At 32.5% G+C, this 17683-nt stretch overlaps 1 protein-coding gene across 1 annotated transcript in view; it reads left to right on the top strand.

Moving 5' to 3' along the window:
* Nucleotides 1-937: 937 nt before the first annotated feature.
* The window catches only part of LOC106464993 (mitotic spindle assembly checkpoint protein MAD2A-like), a 26456-nt gene continuing 9710 nt past the window's right edge, over nt 938-17683 (top strand). The window contains exons 1-4 of the mRNA XM_013925186.2: nt 938-1051; nt 2950-3096; nt 7092-7212; nt 13854-13957. Coding sequence (XP_013780640.1) covers nt 982-1051; nt 2950-3096; nt 7092-7212; nt 13854-13957 — 442 coding nt within the window. The 5' untranslated portion in view covers nt 938-981. The remainder of the gene's footprint in view (nt 1052-2949; nt 3097-7091; nt 7213-13853; nt 13958-17683) is intronic.

Below are 17683 nucleotides of genomic sequence, written 5' to 3'. Positions count from 1 at the left end.
AATACAAGAGGACATGACAGAAAAACAGAGCCTCAAGCATAAGCATTTGCATAACAACCGTTCTGATACGTGGCCTTTACCTGTTTGTTTCTTATATTGAATTTCGCGCAGTGCTACTCGAGGACCATGTCCGTTAACCATCCTAATTTTGAAACGGCAGACTAGATGGAAGGCAACTAGTAAACGCCGCCCACCTCCAACTCTTGGGCTATTCTTTACTAACGAAAAGTGGGATTGAGTGTAACGTTATAACACTCCCGCGACTGAAAGGGTAAGCATGTTTGGTGACGGAATTCGATCCGGCGACCCGCAAATTTTGAGTCAAATGCCCTAACCACTAGGCATAATTAAGTTCGCATTTTAGCACAACTAGACCCGAAATATATTCTCATCAGAATACAAAACCAAAAGTCTTGTATCCAAAAAAGGGCATTAAATTTTGTTATAAAGATACTTGAGTTTTTATCGCTGTCATATAGTGAAAAATAAGTCAAATATAGAGGAAAGGAGAATATTTATAAAGTGAAAGTGCTTTTTATTTAATATCGCACCGAAATTAATTAAAGTCTATTTGTGTAGAATTCATTTAAATATCTGCTTTAAATTATATCAACAAATGGAAACTGTTGACTATGTGAAATATACATATCTCATAATTGTTATGAGATATCTATGATGTGAAATACCTTTATTGTTGTTTTCGTATGTTGATATTAGACACAGAGTAAATGAGGAATACGTTCATAAACATTCTAGGTATATTACCACCTAAAAGTTTTATATTCTAAAGTCAATATATACTTTATTTATTTTATTCATATTTGATTCTCTATTAGAATTGTCATCAACTTCATAATTCATTTATATAAGTTGATATATCACACACTCTGACTACTAAAACAGACTTAGAGTTGGGTGATTAGAAGAATGAACGCTGTGTATCATTCAGTGGCGCGAATTTAAAGATAGTACTGCGTAAGGATGGCTAATGTTAATTCTGCTAATGCAGTAACTCTGAAAGGTTCTGCGGACATTGTTTCCGAATTTTTTAGTAAGCATGATATATTTTTATAGGTTTTAAAAATATTTAATGCTTAAATAATTGTGTATTGACATATATATATAATTATTTATAAATGTTTAACTTTCCAACAAAATATGGTTAACCCTAAACAATGACACTTGACTAATGGCAGTAATACTAATAGTAATATTTACTCAGTTACTGTCGGATAATGTAAAATGACTTTTCCAATTATTGTGTCACATTGAAATTTAAAGGCGATCTAATGTTTTTTGGACTTTTACCTTTTTTGGTTCTTGGAAAACAACTATAACGTACAACTTACAAGATCGCTCGGGTTATTATTATTAATATTGTGGTATTATGCCCCAGTTTCTTTATTTTAACTTTTATGTAACAGGGATCTGAATAATATAATTAGACATACACATTAGCCAAGAAACATTATAACTGAGAAAATATTTGTTTCTACATTACTTTCTTGTAAATTATATTATATTTTCATCATTATTATGTTAAAACACAACTATAGACATAGTCTAAGAACATAAGGGTTAACCAAATGTGCACGAGGTCAGTCCATTGGATCAATTTTGTACTGGAAAAGGAATGTTGATTATAATTTTAAATATACTATGTGTATTTACAGAAAATGTGGCCAATTTTTCCTAAAATGTACAAATCTGTTGTACCCAAAAATTCAGATGTGTTACAAAAGTATTTGTACTCGAGATATGTCTGTGAAGTGATGACAACATTCTGACTCAGAATGACAAGTAAGAGTGCAAGTTGATGTTCATGTGAAGAATAAAAATACTTTTGACCATTTTACAGTTTACATATTTCATTTACATGACTTGTAGAACCTCTGAAATGCATACCTACATTTCTTCAGTATCCATATATATTGTATCTGATATTTACTTTCCTCTACCATGAATTGTTGCTAAATATGTGACACCATGTTGAATAGCAATGTTTTGATTAGTTTATTATGTTCATAACATTAATCATAACTTTGATTAATCAGTTATTTTACGTGACAATAATTGGGGTAATCCATGCTCATAGGTGATTGAGTTAATTGTCCAGCTCTACACCTCATAGCTTGTACTTCTTTGCATTTATCTTCATTGAATAATCAAAAATATTACTGATAAATCATGCTAACAGTATTCCAACTAGTTGATTACTTTCATGACACTAATCAATGTAATCAAGACTCATAGGTCATTGAGTTAATTGCCAAGCTCTAGATATCATAGATGGTACCTTTTTGCATTTAGCTTCATTGAATATAGTAAAATTACCATCAGAGATGATTTCTGCACTTCTTACAGTTTAAGTGAGTGGAACATTTTCTATTATTTTTATTGTGAAATGGCACTAATAGATTTAACTACATATATGTTTGACTGTATTTTGTTTTCTGTGCTTAAACCCACATTTGACAGGCTTAATTAATCTGTTAAAAATTTTGAATCAAAAGCGTGTAAAAAACAGCATTTGAAATCCAACTTTTGTCTGCTGCAAATCACTGTCCAGGAGGCTTTTCATTCAAGCCTATGTTTTATTACCTGGCTGGACGTGTGGCAGCTTAAAGTACACCTGAGATGCTTCTTGTATGTAATATAAGAAATATATTGTGGTAGTGTACCTTGAGAATGCTTATATTGATCCTTGGTAGAATACAAATATGTGTATTAAGTGAGAGTATTTGACATATATGTAGAATATTTATTTTTCAACTAAATAATGTGTTTGAAAATCATAGAACAATAAATTCTGTTCATTTGGCAAAATCACTTGTTATAAACTTAAGAATTGTAAATCATTGCATAAGCCAGATGAATGTTTTTCTCTCAGTTGAAAGCAAGTCTTAGACTCTTGGTAAATGACAGTGAAAAAAGTATTTCCATTTACAGATTATGGAATTAACAGTATTCTCTACCAGCGAGGTATATATCCACCGGAAAGTTTTACTCGACTACAGAAGTATGGATTAACCCTTCTAGTGACCACAAATGACAAGTTGCAGCATTATTTGTCCATTGTACTTAAACAATTAAGAGGTAAGAATGCTTTATTTATATTGAAATGTTTGTTTTCGTATTCACTGTTTTATAACATGTACCCTATAATTCTTAGATTTAATGGCAGAAATATATTTGTTATAATCATGTTATGAGCTAGAAATTGCTTATACAAGTAATGGTTAATTGAATTAAACATGTATATACCAATCCTCAAGTTTTAACTTCTCTACATGTAAAGCAGTTCTTGAGATATGAAGGGCAATCAAAGAAACATCATGTATATGTAATAAGTTAGCTGAACAAAGAATAAATAAAGTAAGTGAAAAAATGTGTTAATAAAAGTTGGTAAGTCAATTTAAGTACAAAATATATGTCAAATAAAACCTGGATAAATTTGTTATAAAATATCAAGTCCACCATGAGTTTTTAATGTTAAGTTTATATGTTGCCTGTAATTACTGGAACATAACATAATGTTTAGGGACAACAAAGGACTTCTTGGTCCATCTTGGCTGTCACATACTCTAAACTAAACTAAAACTATTAAATAAATACATTTAAAATAAATAAATAAAAATCTTAAAGCCAGCCCTTATCATTCATATAGTGACAGTAACTAACTTCAAATCCTTTGGCATTTGCTCACTATTCAAGGACTTACAAAAAAAATAGTTGCAAGTGGCTTACATATCCAATCCTTCCTCCTTCAAACCTTGGGGAAATATTATACAGCCCAGGAGCCTTATCATTCTTTAAACTTCTCATTTTTTTCTTAATGAGCTCAGAATTAATGCAATTATCTTGTTCGACCATGTTTCCATCTATCAACTGTTCAAGATGAGAAATACTGCTTAAATCATCATTAGTAAAAACTGAATAAGTAAAAAGGAAGAATTTAATAACCCACACACCTCATAATCATCAGATACAAGCCTTCCTTTATCATCCCTTAAGGTTCCTACCCCTATCCTAACATTTTGTTTACCTTTAATGTATTTAAAGAAATCCTTACTGTTAATTTTTACATATTCAGCCAACCTTTACTCATACATCCTTTTTGATGTCCTAATTTCCTGTTTGATTTTCTATAATCTTCTAGGCAATACCAGGCAATTCAAATTTCTTAAACTTGTAATGGTTTTCTTTAATTTTATCTCTTATACCCTTTGTGAACCACCCTGGTTTTTTATTTGCAGCCACTCTTTTCTTTCTATGAGGAATATGTTTACCTTGAAGATTTAACATTTTATCTTTAAAAATTTTCCACATCTGATCAGTGTCTCCAAATAACTCAACTGCCCATTCACAACAGATAATTCTTGTTTCATTCTTCAAAATTTGCTTTATTGAACTTTGTAACCAAAATATAATTATTCCTGATCTCCATATGCAGCAAAACATTGAACCTAATCGAGCAATGATCACTTGCACCCAGATGCTCCCCAATTTCCAATCTCTCAACAATTTCTGTATTAGAAGTTAACAAAAAATCTAAAATAGCATTGTTTCCAGTAGGTTCCTTGACCAACTGGTGAAGAAAACCATTTTGATCAGTTTCCAAAAACCTTTCTCCCTCATGGCTTGACTCTAGCATTTCCCAATCTATATGCCTGAAATTAAAACTACCCATAATTATGACTTCATTAATAGCTGAAATCTTAATCTCACTGTAAAGTTTCTTATTAGTTTCATCAGTATCATCTTGTGGTCTCTAACAAATTCTCTCTAAAAGCCTTTTTCCCTTTATATCTGCCAATAGAAACCCCAATGGATTCAATCTCCTTGCTATCATCTACAATATCCTCAACTTCAATAGGATGTAACTCACATTTTACATATAAAGCCACCCCTCCCCCTCTCTTCAGTACTCTATCCCTATTAAATAACCTATAACATTTTTTTCAAAGAAATTTCTGTCATCAAAAGCATCTATATTTAACCATGTTTTAGTTATTCCCGTTATATCAAAATCCTTCATTCCTACCAGTGCCCCATTTTATTTCTTATACTTCTAGCATTAAAATCTTCACTTCTTATTGTGTCCCCTTCTCTAGAAAAAGTGGGAACTAATTTAGCAAGCTTGGAAAAGTTAAAAGGAGATCAATAACTTATTTCAAACAGTTTTGTCCAGGTTTTTTTGAACTGAAAAATATAATGATTCATATCTTGTTTCTCATGTGGTTTTCCTTCTGTAACAGTGATTTTATTACTACAGCCCTTTGTTGCTACCATTTTATGTCACAGAATGTGATCTGAACAACTATTCAAGAAGCTCAGCTATGAAAATTAACTAGAGCCAACAGCTGAAAATTATTGGACAGAAGAGACTGATATATCTATGAAAGTGTGCAGTAGTTTGAGCAATTATTTTTTTTTTTTTTTGTGAGATTTTGGCTATCTGGATTTCTTGTAGGGATGAACAGATGATTCTAATGTAAAGCTTATGATGCTTAGGAACAAACCACAAAACTGGGAAATTTTTATGACTCCTTTAGATGTTCTTTTCATTTTTAAAAACGTTTTTTTCACCATAAGAGTAAAAGACACCAAAGAAGCTTAGTTGGATATAATGAGTATGTTCAACAAAAGCACAATATTCCAATGACTCAAATCTTTATTTATTCAATATTATTAAGTTTATTATATTAAAATAAAGTAATTTATTATTTATTGAAAACAAACTATATATGAATAAAGATATATAAAAGGGATTTTTCTGATCAAGAAAAAAACAGTTGGAATTCTAAGATAAAAAGGAACTATTTTTTCATATTTTCTTAAAAAAGTGGTTCACAACACAATTTTTGAAATTTTTACTGCCTAAGAAATGATAGAAATTGTGAATAAAATTATGTGAATTTTCTAAACTAGATACTATTCAAGAACTTTTTACTAAAGTTTATACAATTTGGTTAAGTATTTTTACTGTTAGAAGGAAAGAATAGGGGATATGATATCAGTGGTACCTGCCTGGTCCAGAAAGGGTTAAAGGAATATTTTTGCCTGTCTTAGGACATAGAAGACCGACAAAATCAACACAGAACTTAAAAGTTCAACTTTAACAAAAGCAGTATCAAAATCAAAAAGTTTCACAGAATTAAATCTTAAAACCACATGAAAGGTATCTAGTGAAGACATTGTTTAGTGAAAGTTTCTAAAAGTATTATTGAAATTTATGATTGTTTAAGAACTTTGAAAAAAATAGTTTGTCATATTCTTGAGAGACTACAGAGCCTTTAAAAGCTGAGATAAGTTGTACTTGTCATGTTAAAATGCTGACTTCAGAAATTAAGATTTTAGACTAATGCAGTAACAAGATATTTATTATATAATAACTGTAATAATTGTATAGATTATTTTATAAAATAATTATAAGGCTCTTGAAAAAAAAAGTGAGTTTACAAAAGTGCATTAATACATTTAACTGACTTTTGATAACATATTCTAACTTTAGTAACATTTTTGCATTACAGTTCAGCATGCTGAAAAAAATTGCATTTCTTCAGTAATCTGTACAGATTTAAAGTTTATTTATAGTTATTTTTCTTCAACACCATAAATTATATATGTAATGATTGTAATGCCCTTTATTTATCACACATAATCTACATTAATAATGGTATTTGAAGGATTTAAAACATTATTGTCATCAATTAGTTGTTCAGTATACAGTTAGAAGATAGTACTACTCTTATCACCACAATTATACATTTTGATGTAAAAGAAACATAAGTTTCAGTCTATTTTGGACTTGCTGCATGCTGTGAGTAAAATTTGATTTGGGGGATCCAATCACTCATCAGTAATCGTGAACAATAGCCTGATCTGCCAGATTATGATATTTTTGTTGAACAAGAAAATAAGATGTACATCTAAGACTAGACCAGGGAACTATGGTACAGTAGTGTAGGTTATTTCAGGTAATTTACTAAGTTGACCTGTTGCTTTTCTTAAATGTTTTAAAGGACTTGAACAGATTTCTTGTTTCCCTTTATAAACACTGATATAGTCGGTCTTTTTTTGTTTTTTAGAGTGGTTGATTTCTAAAGATGTGCATCGTCTTGTTGTAGTCATCTCCAATATCGACACCAAAGAAACCTTAGAAAGATGGGAATTCAAGATTGAATGTGATAAGGACATAAAAACAAATAGGTGTGATAAATCAGTTTTCATGTTTTCTTAAATCGTCCCACTTTTTTTTAATCCATGTACATTATTTATGAAGTGTTTCAGTTTTGTTCTTGAAATAACATAAACTTCTAACATGGTACACATAAAGCATTTGAAATTTGTTAATTTTCATCTCAAAATTGTAAATTAGGTTGTTAAGTTACTTTTATGCTATTTCAGTACAAAAAGATCGGCAGTAAGTCTGAGAGCTTATATTCCTAAAAATTTGGTTTCAATACCTGATGTGGGCACAGCACAGATAACCCATTGTGTGGTTTTGTGCTTAACAAACAAACAACAAAAAAACTTTTATTTTTTCTAATACTAATATACAAGTTTGTCTTCTTAGTTATCAAGACTTTTGAATTGCACAAAGTACTCAACAGTTTACCATTATCAACTGTACTTGTAGAACAAGTTGAAATTTGACAAAATATATAAAGTTTTGGTATTTTGTTTAACTTGCATTCTTATCTAACCACACAGAATTATATATTTGGTCACTAAGATATGCTCTTTTGAAAGGGCTGTGCTGTTACTTCAGCTAATCCTGCTCCATCTTGTGTTTCACAACTATTGTTTCTATTCTTGCTTTTGTTTTTTTTTATCCCCTCTTCTTGTTATGGATCAAGTAGCTCTTCACTGTTTGGATTACACAATTATGTCTCTTGTTTTCTCTTTCATAATTAATTCTTTGCTGAATATCAGGCTCACTTGTTGCATGAGCATCATTAACATGAATAGTTTCTTTCAACTTATGTTACTTTCTTGAGTCCTCTTATTCCACTGCTCTATGGAGGTTTGGCCTCTACTTTCCCCTTCTAATATGGCTTCTTCTGTTGCAACTGACTTTCTCCTTTGGAAGTTGTCTCATTTGGGGAAACTGGTTCAGCTCTCCATTTCCGTCTCAAATTTCACCCTTTATTTCACACACTTGATGATCATTCAGGCTCAGTCTACTTCTTTTCCATTGTGACATAGAGCTTTTAGTACTAGAGATCTCATGCCTGTGTCTTTTTGGGGGTTTTTCTCTTGAGTCCCTCTTTCATCTTGGGCAAGTACATATGTGTCCCCTTTGGTGGTTTCTAGCCTATCAATACAACTATTTCCAGAGATATACTGTTTTCTATTCCCCTCTTGCAATTGTGTTGGCTCATGATGCTGGACATCCCTCTCCCCATCTTACCCAGACTTGCATCTGTTTGAAGCCCTTGAGAGTCAGTCTCTGGACCCCCACCATTTCCACATGCAAGTTTTCATATTCATGGTGAGTATAGCACAGAGAGCACTTTGTACTTACTTTATGCTTGATGACAACCAATCCTATAACCACATCTTTCATCTTCATGGTGAGTGTAGCACAGAAAGCACTTTGTACTTACTTTGTGCTTGATAACAACCAAATCTTTCCACTGCCTCTGTTCCAGAGGAGTACATTTCTGAATGTCTAATCATTTCTGGCATCTGGTCTCCAATGGCAAGGTTTCTCTGTGTCTTCATCCTCAAATTAGTGGCTGCTTCACAGGCTTGCTGTCATCTTCTGTCTTGCCTGTATGGTCTGGGCTTCTTATAATGATCTACTGAAATACCTCCTCTGTTGTTTCTTTCTTCCCCTGTCAAGGAGGCATTTGCTTCTGGGATCTGTATTTTCCTGGCTGTAGACTATAATTCTAGGGTCCTATGACCACAGCATTATGTTGTCAATCTATCATGTCTCAAATACTCAAGTCCTGGTAGTAGATCAACTATCTCTTCGAATTTAATCAACTTCATGATTTTTTTTTAGTAATTATTCTGAAATGGATTTTATTTTTATTTTTTGTCTTCAACAACTAACAACTTTTTAGATAACTGATTTTCCTAGTTTTTTTTTTCATCAAACACTTGTGCTTGATTTTCAATTGTACACAGTTAATTCCGAAGTTTAAGTTACCAATTTGGATATCATACCTTCTTCTAGCACACTCACAGGCTACAGGTGAGGGTGACTCTGCACGACCAATAGAATCTTGCACGGGATCCATTGGAGGTTCCTATTTCCCTTCCTCCTTCTCTTGTAGATGATTTGCATAAGTGGTTAGACAATGCTCACATGCTGGTGGGTGTTCTGCTTTCTACCACTCATCCAGATTTATGTATCTTCACGGACACTTCCCTTCATGGCTGGGGTTCATGGGTTGATCAGCAGGAAGCTTCAGGTCAGTGGTCTCCCACTGAAAGATCTCATCATATCAACATTCTGGAGCTTCTGGCCGTTCGTCATGCCTTGGATCATTTTCTTCATCTTCCAACAATTCTACAGTGGTGGCTTATCTCAATCACCAAGGTGGCATCTGTTCTCACTCTCTTTGTGTTTTTATCTGATGGAGTGGCCTCTCGATCTTCTTGTTTTCTGGTGGCTATGTCTTCAGTGGGGTACTCCTCTGCTGGATATGTTTGCCACGTCTCTAAATACCAAATTATTTTGTTGTGGTCTCTGGTTTCTCATTCTCTTGCTCTAGTTGTTGATGCTTTCAGTCAAGATTGGACCAACAAATACCTGTATATTTATTCTCCCATCTATCTTCTTCATAGGGTGATCTCGACCATCCATGCCACTTTGTGTCAAGTCTTTCTGATTGCTCCTTACTGGCCGGCACAACCGTTGTTCCCACGGCTACTCCAGTATGCCCCTTCGTTACCTCTTCCTCTTACTCCATCCCTTCTACATCAACCTTGCTCAACAGCATTTCTTCCAGACCTTCATATCCTTTGTCTTCACACCTGGTTTTTATCTGGTCCCTGGCGAGGAGACCCAGTTTGTTTGGAAGGGTAGCTTCTTTTATAGCTTGTTCCATTCGCCCTACCACTATGGATGTTTATCAACGTAAGTGGTAGATTTTCCTCCATTCATATTTAGGTCAGGAGTTTTCACTTGCTAGACCCACAGTTCATCGTATTACGGATATCTTCACTTGGCTCTTTGATCAGGGGTTTTCTATCTACTGGATTGCAGGTTATCAGGCTGCCTTATCCCACACTTTTTGCTTTTCACAGTACCGTAAGGTTTTTACCTCTCCTGCCCATCTTCCTCTTGTTGCATTCCTTGTAGATTAGTTGTCCACCTTGGCATGCTGTCCTTCTGGATTGGGAAGTTAATGTAATTCTTTACTACTTCACTTTGCCTCTGTTTGAACCATTTTCCTCATTCTTGATTTTTTCACTTATCCATTAAAACTTATTTGCCATCGACTTTCACGTACTCTATGTCATTCCACATATATTATCATTTATCTGGATCAATCTTTTCTCCCCTAAACTTCAGCAGCTCGAAGGGGTAATTCCTCCTTCTCTCCAATTTCTCTTCCTTTCATTTCCCACTTTTTTCTTGGTCGGATCAGGATAGGCTACTATGTCCTGTCCATGCTCTTCATTGTTATATTACTCGCCCGGCTTCCTTCCCTGCTGTCCGTTCCACCTATTCATTCCTTTAGACATTCTCTGTTTGTAACCTTTCTCCTTCCACCCTGACCAGTTGTGTTTAGCATTTAATTTGATTGGCTTATTCATCCTTATCATCTTCTTCCCGTACTTTAGTCCAGGTGTCTTCTTATCAGATCAGGCACCTTACCTTTTCCCTGGCATCTCATCTCCATCATCCCCTTGAGGAAATTCTTTATTCAGGCACATACATTCATATCTCACTATCTGCATCTGATCACTGTATTTTTGGGTTATTGTTTTCTGTCTATAACCATTCTTCAGACTTTGATGAGACTGTGACTGAGTAAGGTATCTTTTATTTCTATACCTCTTCTATTTCTTTATTTACACTGTCAGGATCCCACTCTGTGGTAAGTAGTGCATGACCAGATAGACTTAAAAATAGTAAAATCTACACTGTAAGGCCATGATGACTTGACAATTATAATTTCCATGGCCACTAAATCCATAAGGTGTTCAACAAGTAGGCTTGTAGGTTTGTCCTTGTGATATATTTGCTTCATTAATATGCCCTTCCCGGATTGTAGTCACCCATCGATTTCATGGGTAAAGCAAAATTATACTTTTGTTCCTCCATCTGTGTTGAGGGTCACAATGGAGGTACTTGCAGATTTGGGTGGTTCCTGTCAGTGTGGTTTTTAGTGATATGGATGACATTACAAAGACATTTTTTATGATACTGGAAGTCGAGTTTCCGGATTGGTTGATCAATTTCTCACAATGCTAGCATGTTCCATTCATAGATCAGGAGAGTACGAGATTCCCTCTGGCCTAATGAACTTGAGGTGAAGATGGTATGATCCTCTTTCTTACCTCCACATGGATGTTGGTTCACAGTGGCCAGGGTTTTGGATTGTAGTTGACTTGCTGACAGTAAGATCCTCTCTCCTACCAGTATGATCCTATTACTGCAAGGATCTACTCTTTTAGGGTGTCTTTCAGATGCTTTCAAAGGATGCTTCTTTTCTTCCCTTGCACCATTCCCTCCACCTATTCAATGTGGGATTCTAGCTATTTATGTGAAAAGAGGTAATGTACCGTATCGGAAGTTATAATTTTCCAAGACTGAAAATATATTTCCAATAGGAACTTACTTTTGCTCACACTTCCCACAACCTTCCTCCCTACAGAAATCTGGTGCTTCCATTTTCTGCCAAAACTCAAAGTGATAGTTCAGTAGAATTGAATAGAGGTAGTCATATGCATCAGGAGAGTGTGTCACACTCTTATTGATGGAGGGTTGTCGCATGATGATTTGCATCAGTCAGTTGTAAGATATGTGGAAGTTAAATGCTTGTGCCATGTGAAAAACATTTTTGCATATAGAGATGAAGATGACCTAAGAAGGTCGAAACATTGTTCTCGTACTTTATTTTAATTAAAGTTTTTAATACCCATACCAGCCATCTCTGTTATACATTTTTACTTCAAGTGGGTTTCTCATCATCATTAAAACATAAACCTAAGTTATCTTGGAAAATGAGAGAATTTTACCAAAGTAAATAAAAGTATTCTATTTTCCCCTATGTTTTGCAGGCATTAGTAAGTGCAAAATTTCAGTTTACCGATCACTGTATTAAAACAAAAAGTACGTGCAAGTGATGCTGAACCATTCCTCTTTCTGTTGAAAATAGTCAATCTTTTAATGTACAGTGTAGTGATACACAAATTATTAGCAATAATATATTATTTTATATTTGCAGTTAAAGATATCAACTTTTTCCCAGTAGTTTGTCAGATTGATTTTTTTCTCTTTACCTTTATCTGTGCTCTGATATCAATAAAGCTGAAGGATAGGCTTATCAAACATATCACTTAAGAGGTGAAAATCACAAAATGACTTGTCAAATCTGACTTAAATTAACATGACAAAAAATAAATCCCAGTCTTCAGAAGAAAATGTGACACTGTTTGATAGAAGAATTCTAAAATAAATTGTTAGTCATAGAATTCAGATTATTACTTCTGATTAGAAATCTATGCATCAACATTATTAACAATCTTAAACACCTCATTCAGATCCTCTCTAACTCTTCTTTTTTCAAGAGAAAACAGTTTCAGAGATCTTAACCTCTCCATCCCAGGCACTATTCTAGTAACCCTCCTCTGAACCCTTTCCAACAATTCAATGTCCTTCTTTAGGTAACAAGCCAAAGACTGAACACAATACTCCAAATATGGCCTAACCAGTGATCTATACAATGAAATTATAACCTCTTTAGACTTGTATTCAATATTTCTGTAGATACAATCTAAGATCCACACTATCTTCGATGGCTTAAGAGGCTGATCAATTATTACACTAAGATCTCTTTCTTGTAAAGTATTTTCAAATGGTTGAAGTGAATGCTTTTTAAATTGTGTCATTTACAATGGGGTCTAAGCATGAAAAACTTTTGAGCCAATGGATATCTCAATAAGCATTTCTCTAAAAGTATTTTAATAAAACATTTCTCATCTTTTTTCATACTTAACAGAGAGAATACTAGGACTAGGGGACACAAATACATATTTTGGCAAGGTAGGAGTCATCTTCAGCAAAGACAGTTTTATTTTTCGAACAGAGTGGTTGGCCTGTGGAATAGGTTCCTTCTGATATTGTGGAGGTAGTAAATTCAAGTGAGCTTAAGAGAAAGCTTCATAACTTTATGAATGATAAGGGCTGGCTTTAATATTTTTAATTTATTTATTTAATAGTCTTAGTTAAGTTTAGAGGATAGGACAGCTGAGATGTACCGATAGGTCCCTAAATATTATGTTAAGTTCCTACTTGTGTAGTTAAGTGAAACTTCAGTTGGAATAATACAGGTTTAACTTAATGGATGACTTATTTTTTTTGCTTTAGGAATATAAAATGTATTGTGCATTCTGTGACACAAAATGTAAGATTTAAATTGATGTATAATCCAAGGAGAGTTTCTGTCTGGTTATTTTATTTATCTAATGTTGACTATAACATAATGAGAAAGGAAAATATTGATGAAGAGTTGTTTGTGTTGATATGGAGGGAGATTTCTAAGTCCCAGTAGTATATTTAACTGTGATGTTTTTATGCAATTGTTTGTGAAATTCATTATTCAAAACTAATAGTGTTACATCCTTAGTTTCTAATGTATAAACTATTTGAAATCCTACACTAGCAAACCAAAACAGAAAGACATTAAGGAAATTCAAAATGAAATCAAAGGAGTCATTCGTCAAATAACAGCAAGTGTCACATTCCTACCACTGCTGGAGGTTCCTTGTAAGTATATTAGTGGCCTTCTATCCTACGATAAAAACTGGTAGATGTATATCTTAATATCAGTACGTGAGACATCTCGTTGTGACTTTTATGAATTGCTCTTGCACAATGACTAAGATGGTAATATATAGTCTAAAGTAATTTACCCATGTGAGTGCACTTCATTCTAGTGTTAGGTAACAGATAAAGTTATTTAGCTGTTACAAAAACTAATGATTTACTTTTAGATTTCATAGGAAGGAATGATACCGAAGTAAAGCAGTGAGTAATCTTCTATTGAGTATTCTTCAGAAGATATGGAGTTTTACTTCATATACATGCTCTATACCACTGTCATTAGTCTTGCAAGTATAATACAATGACTTACCAAAGTAAAGTTAGAAATGTCTCTGACAGTGTTATAAATATACTGTTATTTGATCTTTTCAAAACTTAACTTGTAAAATTTCAATTATTAGCTGTGCAACCTAAACAGTCTTTAGATATAGCTTACTGGTGGCTCAGTGGTAAGTTAGAGGGGCTTATACGATAGTTTTGAATTTGATTTCTGAAGTGGATATAGTACAAAGAACCCATTTTGCAGGCTTGCACTTAACAAGTAAATTTTTGGATATAAAAATATTTACTCTGAATATTTGTAAACCTTGTGTATCATAAAATCATATGACCTATTTTCTCTAAATTTGTTTAAGCCAAAATTATTAGGTTTGATCTTTGTTTTTTGTAATATATTTGGCTATATAGATAAAAAGCTAGTGCCAAGATATTACCAAACTTTGTTATTCACTTTTCACAAGATTTTATAGTAACATATTTGGTCAGTCATAATTGATTTTAAGTGATAGATTTGATTCCTTTCATTAGCATCTCACAAAGAAAGTCCAAGTTTGAAAATTTAAGAAAATGTAGTACATATCTTTATACTTAATTCATTAAATTAAATTTTGTTCTCTTTTGTGTGTATTTTGAAGAGTGTTTAAAAGAATTGAATAATGAAAGTTATTAGGATGATTGAAATAGAGGAAGATATTTACTAGATTGAATTTGAAGAATGACTGTTTATTACCCCTGCCTGACAGTTGCAGTATTGTTTTCACTTTTGTGCATGTGTGAATAGTATTACTCAAATATTTTCATCCATTTTTGATCAGATTTGTATGAAAGTTTAAGTGTTTCCCAAGGACCAGACAATTAAGTTTTGGTTAATGTAGCTCAAAGGTCAAAGTCACACTGATGGTCAACCACTTTCATTATAATGGTAGCAAGCTAGGACTCTGAAAAATGGTCAGAACAAATTGAGATAGAAAGAGGATTTTGGCACTAAAATCCTACATATTTGAGGGTGTGGAATTTCTTGGTAAACATTTTAGTTTTCTTGCATCAAATGTCAAAACATTGCAGAGTAGGATACCAACATCAGATATTGATAAGCAGGAAGGGGAATAACTCGTGTGATATCCATTTTTATCATGGACATCTATGAAACATTTCAGCCTAAATTAACATTTTTTTTCTATTTTGTTTAAAATGCAAACTAAATGAAATAGTGTGTGTATGTGAATTTTCTTTTCCAAAAATATTGATAAGTGAAACTTGTGAGGTTCATTGCAGTTTTGTTTAATATTTTATAGCATTTGAAGGAAAGTTATATTTATTGATGTAAGCAACACATATGTTATTTTTTTAGAGTAGTTTATAAATGCGATTCTTGTTGCAAAGTTTTGAAAAATCAAACTTTGGAAAATTTTGTAGTAATGAACATTTCAGTACTATAAAAGTTATTCACAAAAGCATGATATTTTATAACGAGGTTAAACTTAAAATATTCAAAATACTCTGACAAAATGTGTGGAAAAATAGCTGATCATAAATGTGAATAGGAACAACATAAGGTGAAGTGTTGCCCAACAGACTGAAATAAACTTGCAATGTTATATTAATTTAATATCGCTGTTGTCAACCGAAACAGATCTACATTAAACAAAAGTATTAAATGAAATCAGAAAATTAGCTGAAGTCAGCCAGAAATTAAAACTCGGATTCAAAAATTGGTAGAAGATCAAGAATTGTTAACGACAATATTAATAGATCCCCAGTTGGAAGAAAATTTGATAACATGTTACATCAAAAATTAAATTATATTTGTGTAGTTCTTTCTAATGAGCAATGTCACTTACAGTGTTTAAGAAAATAATAATAATTTAGGTAATTACAAGAAGAAAGGTTAATCAATATAACTAATGAAGATTTTTTCTAAAAATGTTTCAAAAAAGTGTTCTTGCTGATGTCTTGGAAAGCCCAACATAAATTGACCACATAAACTTTAATGGAATTGGAACAGAAAAAAAATTTGAAAAGAAGTAAAGTATTTAACGAAGTTGATAAGAAATTTAATCACAGATTTGTAACAGAAAAAAATGTGTCCATCTGCATTTTGATCTGACTGAAAATTACTGAATGATGTAGTATTACAAGTTGGTTAAAAACAAATCTAAAAATCAGAGATGTAACTGAGTTGAATTGGAAGAAATCTGAAGTAATCAGAAGCAATTTTAGTTTTTTGTTTTGTTTTTAAATTAAAGAGGTGAAAAATATGAATATATCTCATAGAACATTAATGTGATAGGAAACAAATTGAAAAATATAAGTCTCTCTTTGTTTATTTTTACAGTTTGAACTAATTATTAAATGTAAAAAAATTATGTTACAAGTTTAAAATGCCTGAATACAAATGTATCACGGGTAAATCTAATTTTTATAAAGGCCATAAAGGTGGAGTTTTGCTTCTGATGAAATATTACTTAGCAGATTATTGAGATCAAATCAATTTCAGTTAAGGCTATAACCAAATATTTTACTTGGAGGTTGTTATGTTCCTCTTGGTGATATTCCTTACTTCATAAGTATCTTTTTTTTCATATATCTAAGCATATATTTAAATTAACTCTTTCGACACGGGCTCGGTCCCTGGGACTGAGTCACGTGACCTTCAGTACTCGTTTAAAGTTGACATAAATTTAATACTTATAACTCTCTATATATTGGGTACATCTTCACAAAATATGGGAGTCTTTCAGTTAATATTGCACGTCTTTCACATACAAAAAAGTCATATTTCTTAGTGAAGTACTTTCAATAAAATAAAGTTTTGTCCATGAACATATTGAGTATATATTTCAAACTGTTTTTTTTCATTGAATCCTTATAGTTTATATGTTATTTTCTCTACCATAATCTCAAAACAGGATCAGTCAATTCGACTGACCTCGTAACCACCCAAAAAATCGAAATAAACTAAATTAGCATTCTTTTCTTTCTAGTATGACTTCAAATTGTAACATGAAACTACATTCTTTTATCCTAAGTAGCTCTATGTTCGTAACATTATACATCTATTTATAATTAAATTTTATTGTTTTATTGTCCTTTGAACCATGTCTAACTGCTATCCGCACCATTTTAAGTTCTAAATCACTTGGGGAAGGTGCAGCTCACATTACGCGTGCATGCTACGTGAACAATTTTAATTATATTATTATTATTACTTATTTTGCCTAATCTTAAATAATTTAAAAAGATCCATACTTTTAATTTTAGTTACTTTTATAATGATAAATAAAGAATAAATATGAAAAACAAGAAATAAAGTACTTACCCAATCTTGCTCTCGATTGTGGACGAGAGTTAAGCCTGATTTTTTTTTTAGTGATTATAGTAAAGCACTTA

This window comes from Limulus polyphemus, unplaced genomic scaffold, assembly GCF_000517525.1.
Source record: "Limulus polyphemus unplaced genomic scaffold, Limulus_polyphemus-2.1.2 Scaffold64, whole genome shotgun sequence".
Classification (NCBI taxonomy): domain Eukaryota; kingdom Metazoa; phylum Arthropoda; class Merostomata; order Xiphosura; family Limulidae; genus Limulus; species Limulus polyphemus.
The sequence above is the reverse complement of the archived record's forward strand: the minus strand, read 5'-3'. Positions and strand labels throughout refer to the sequence as shown.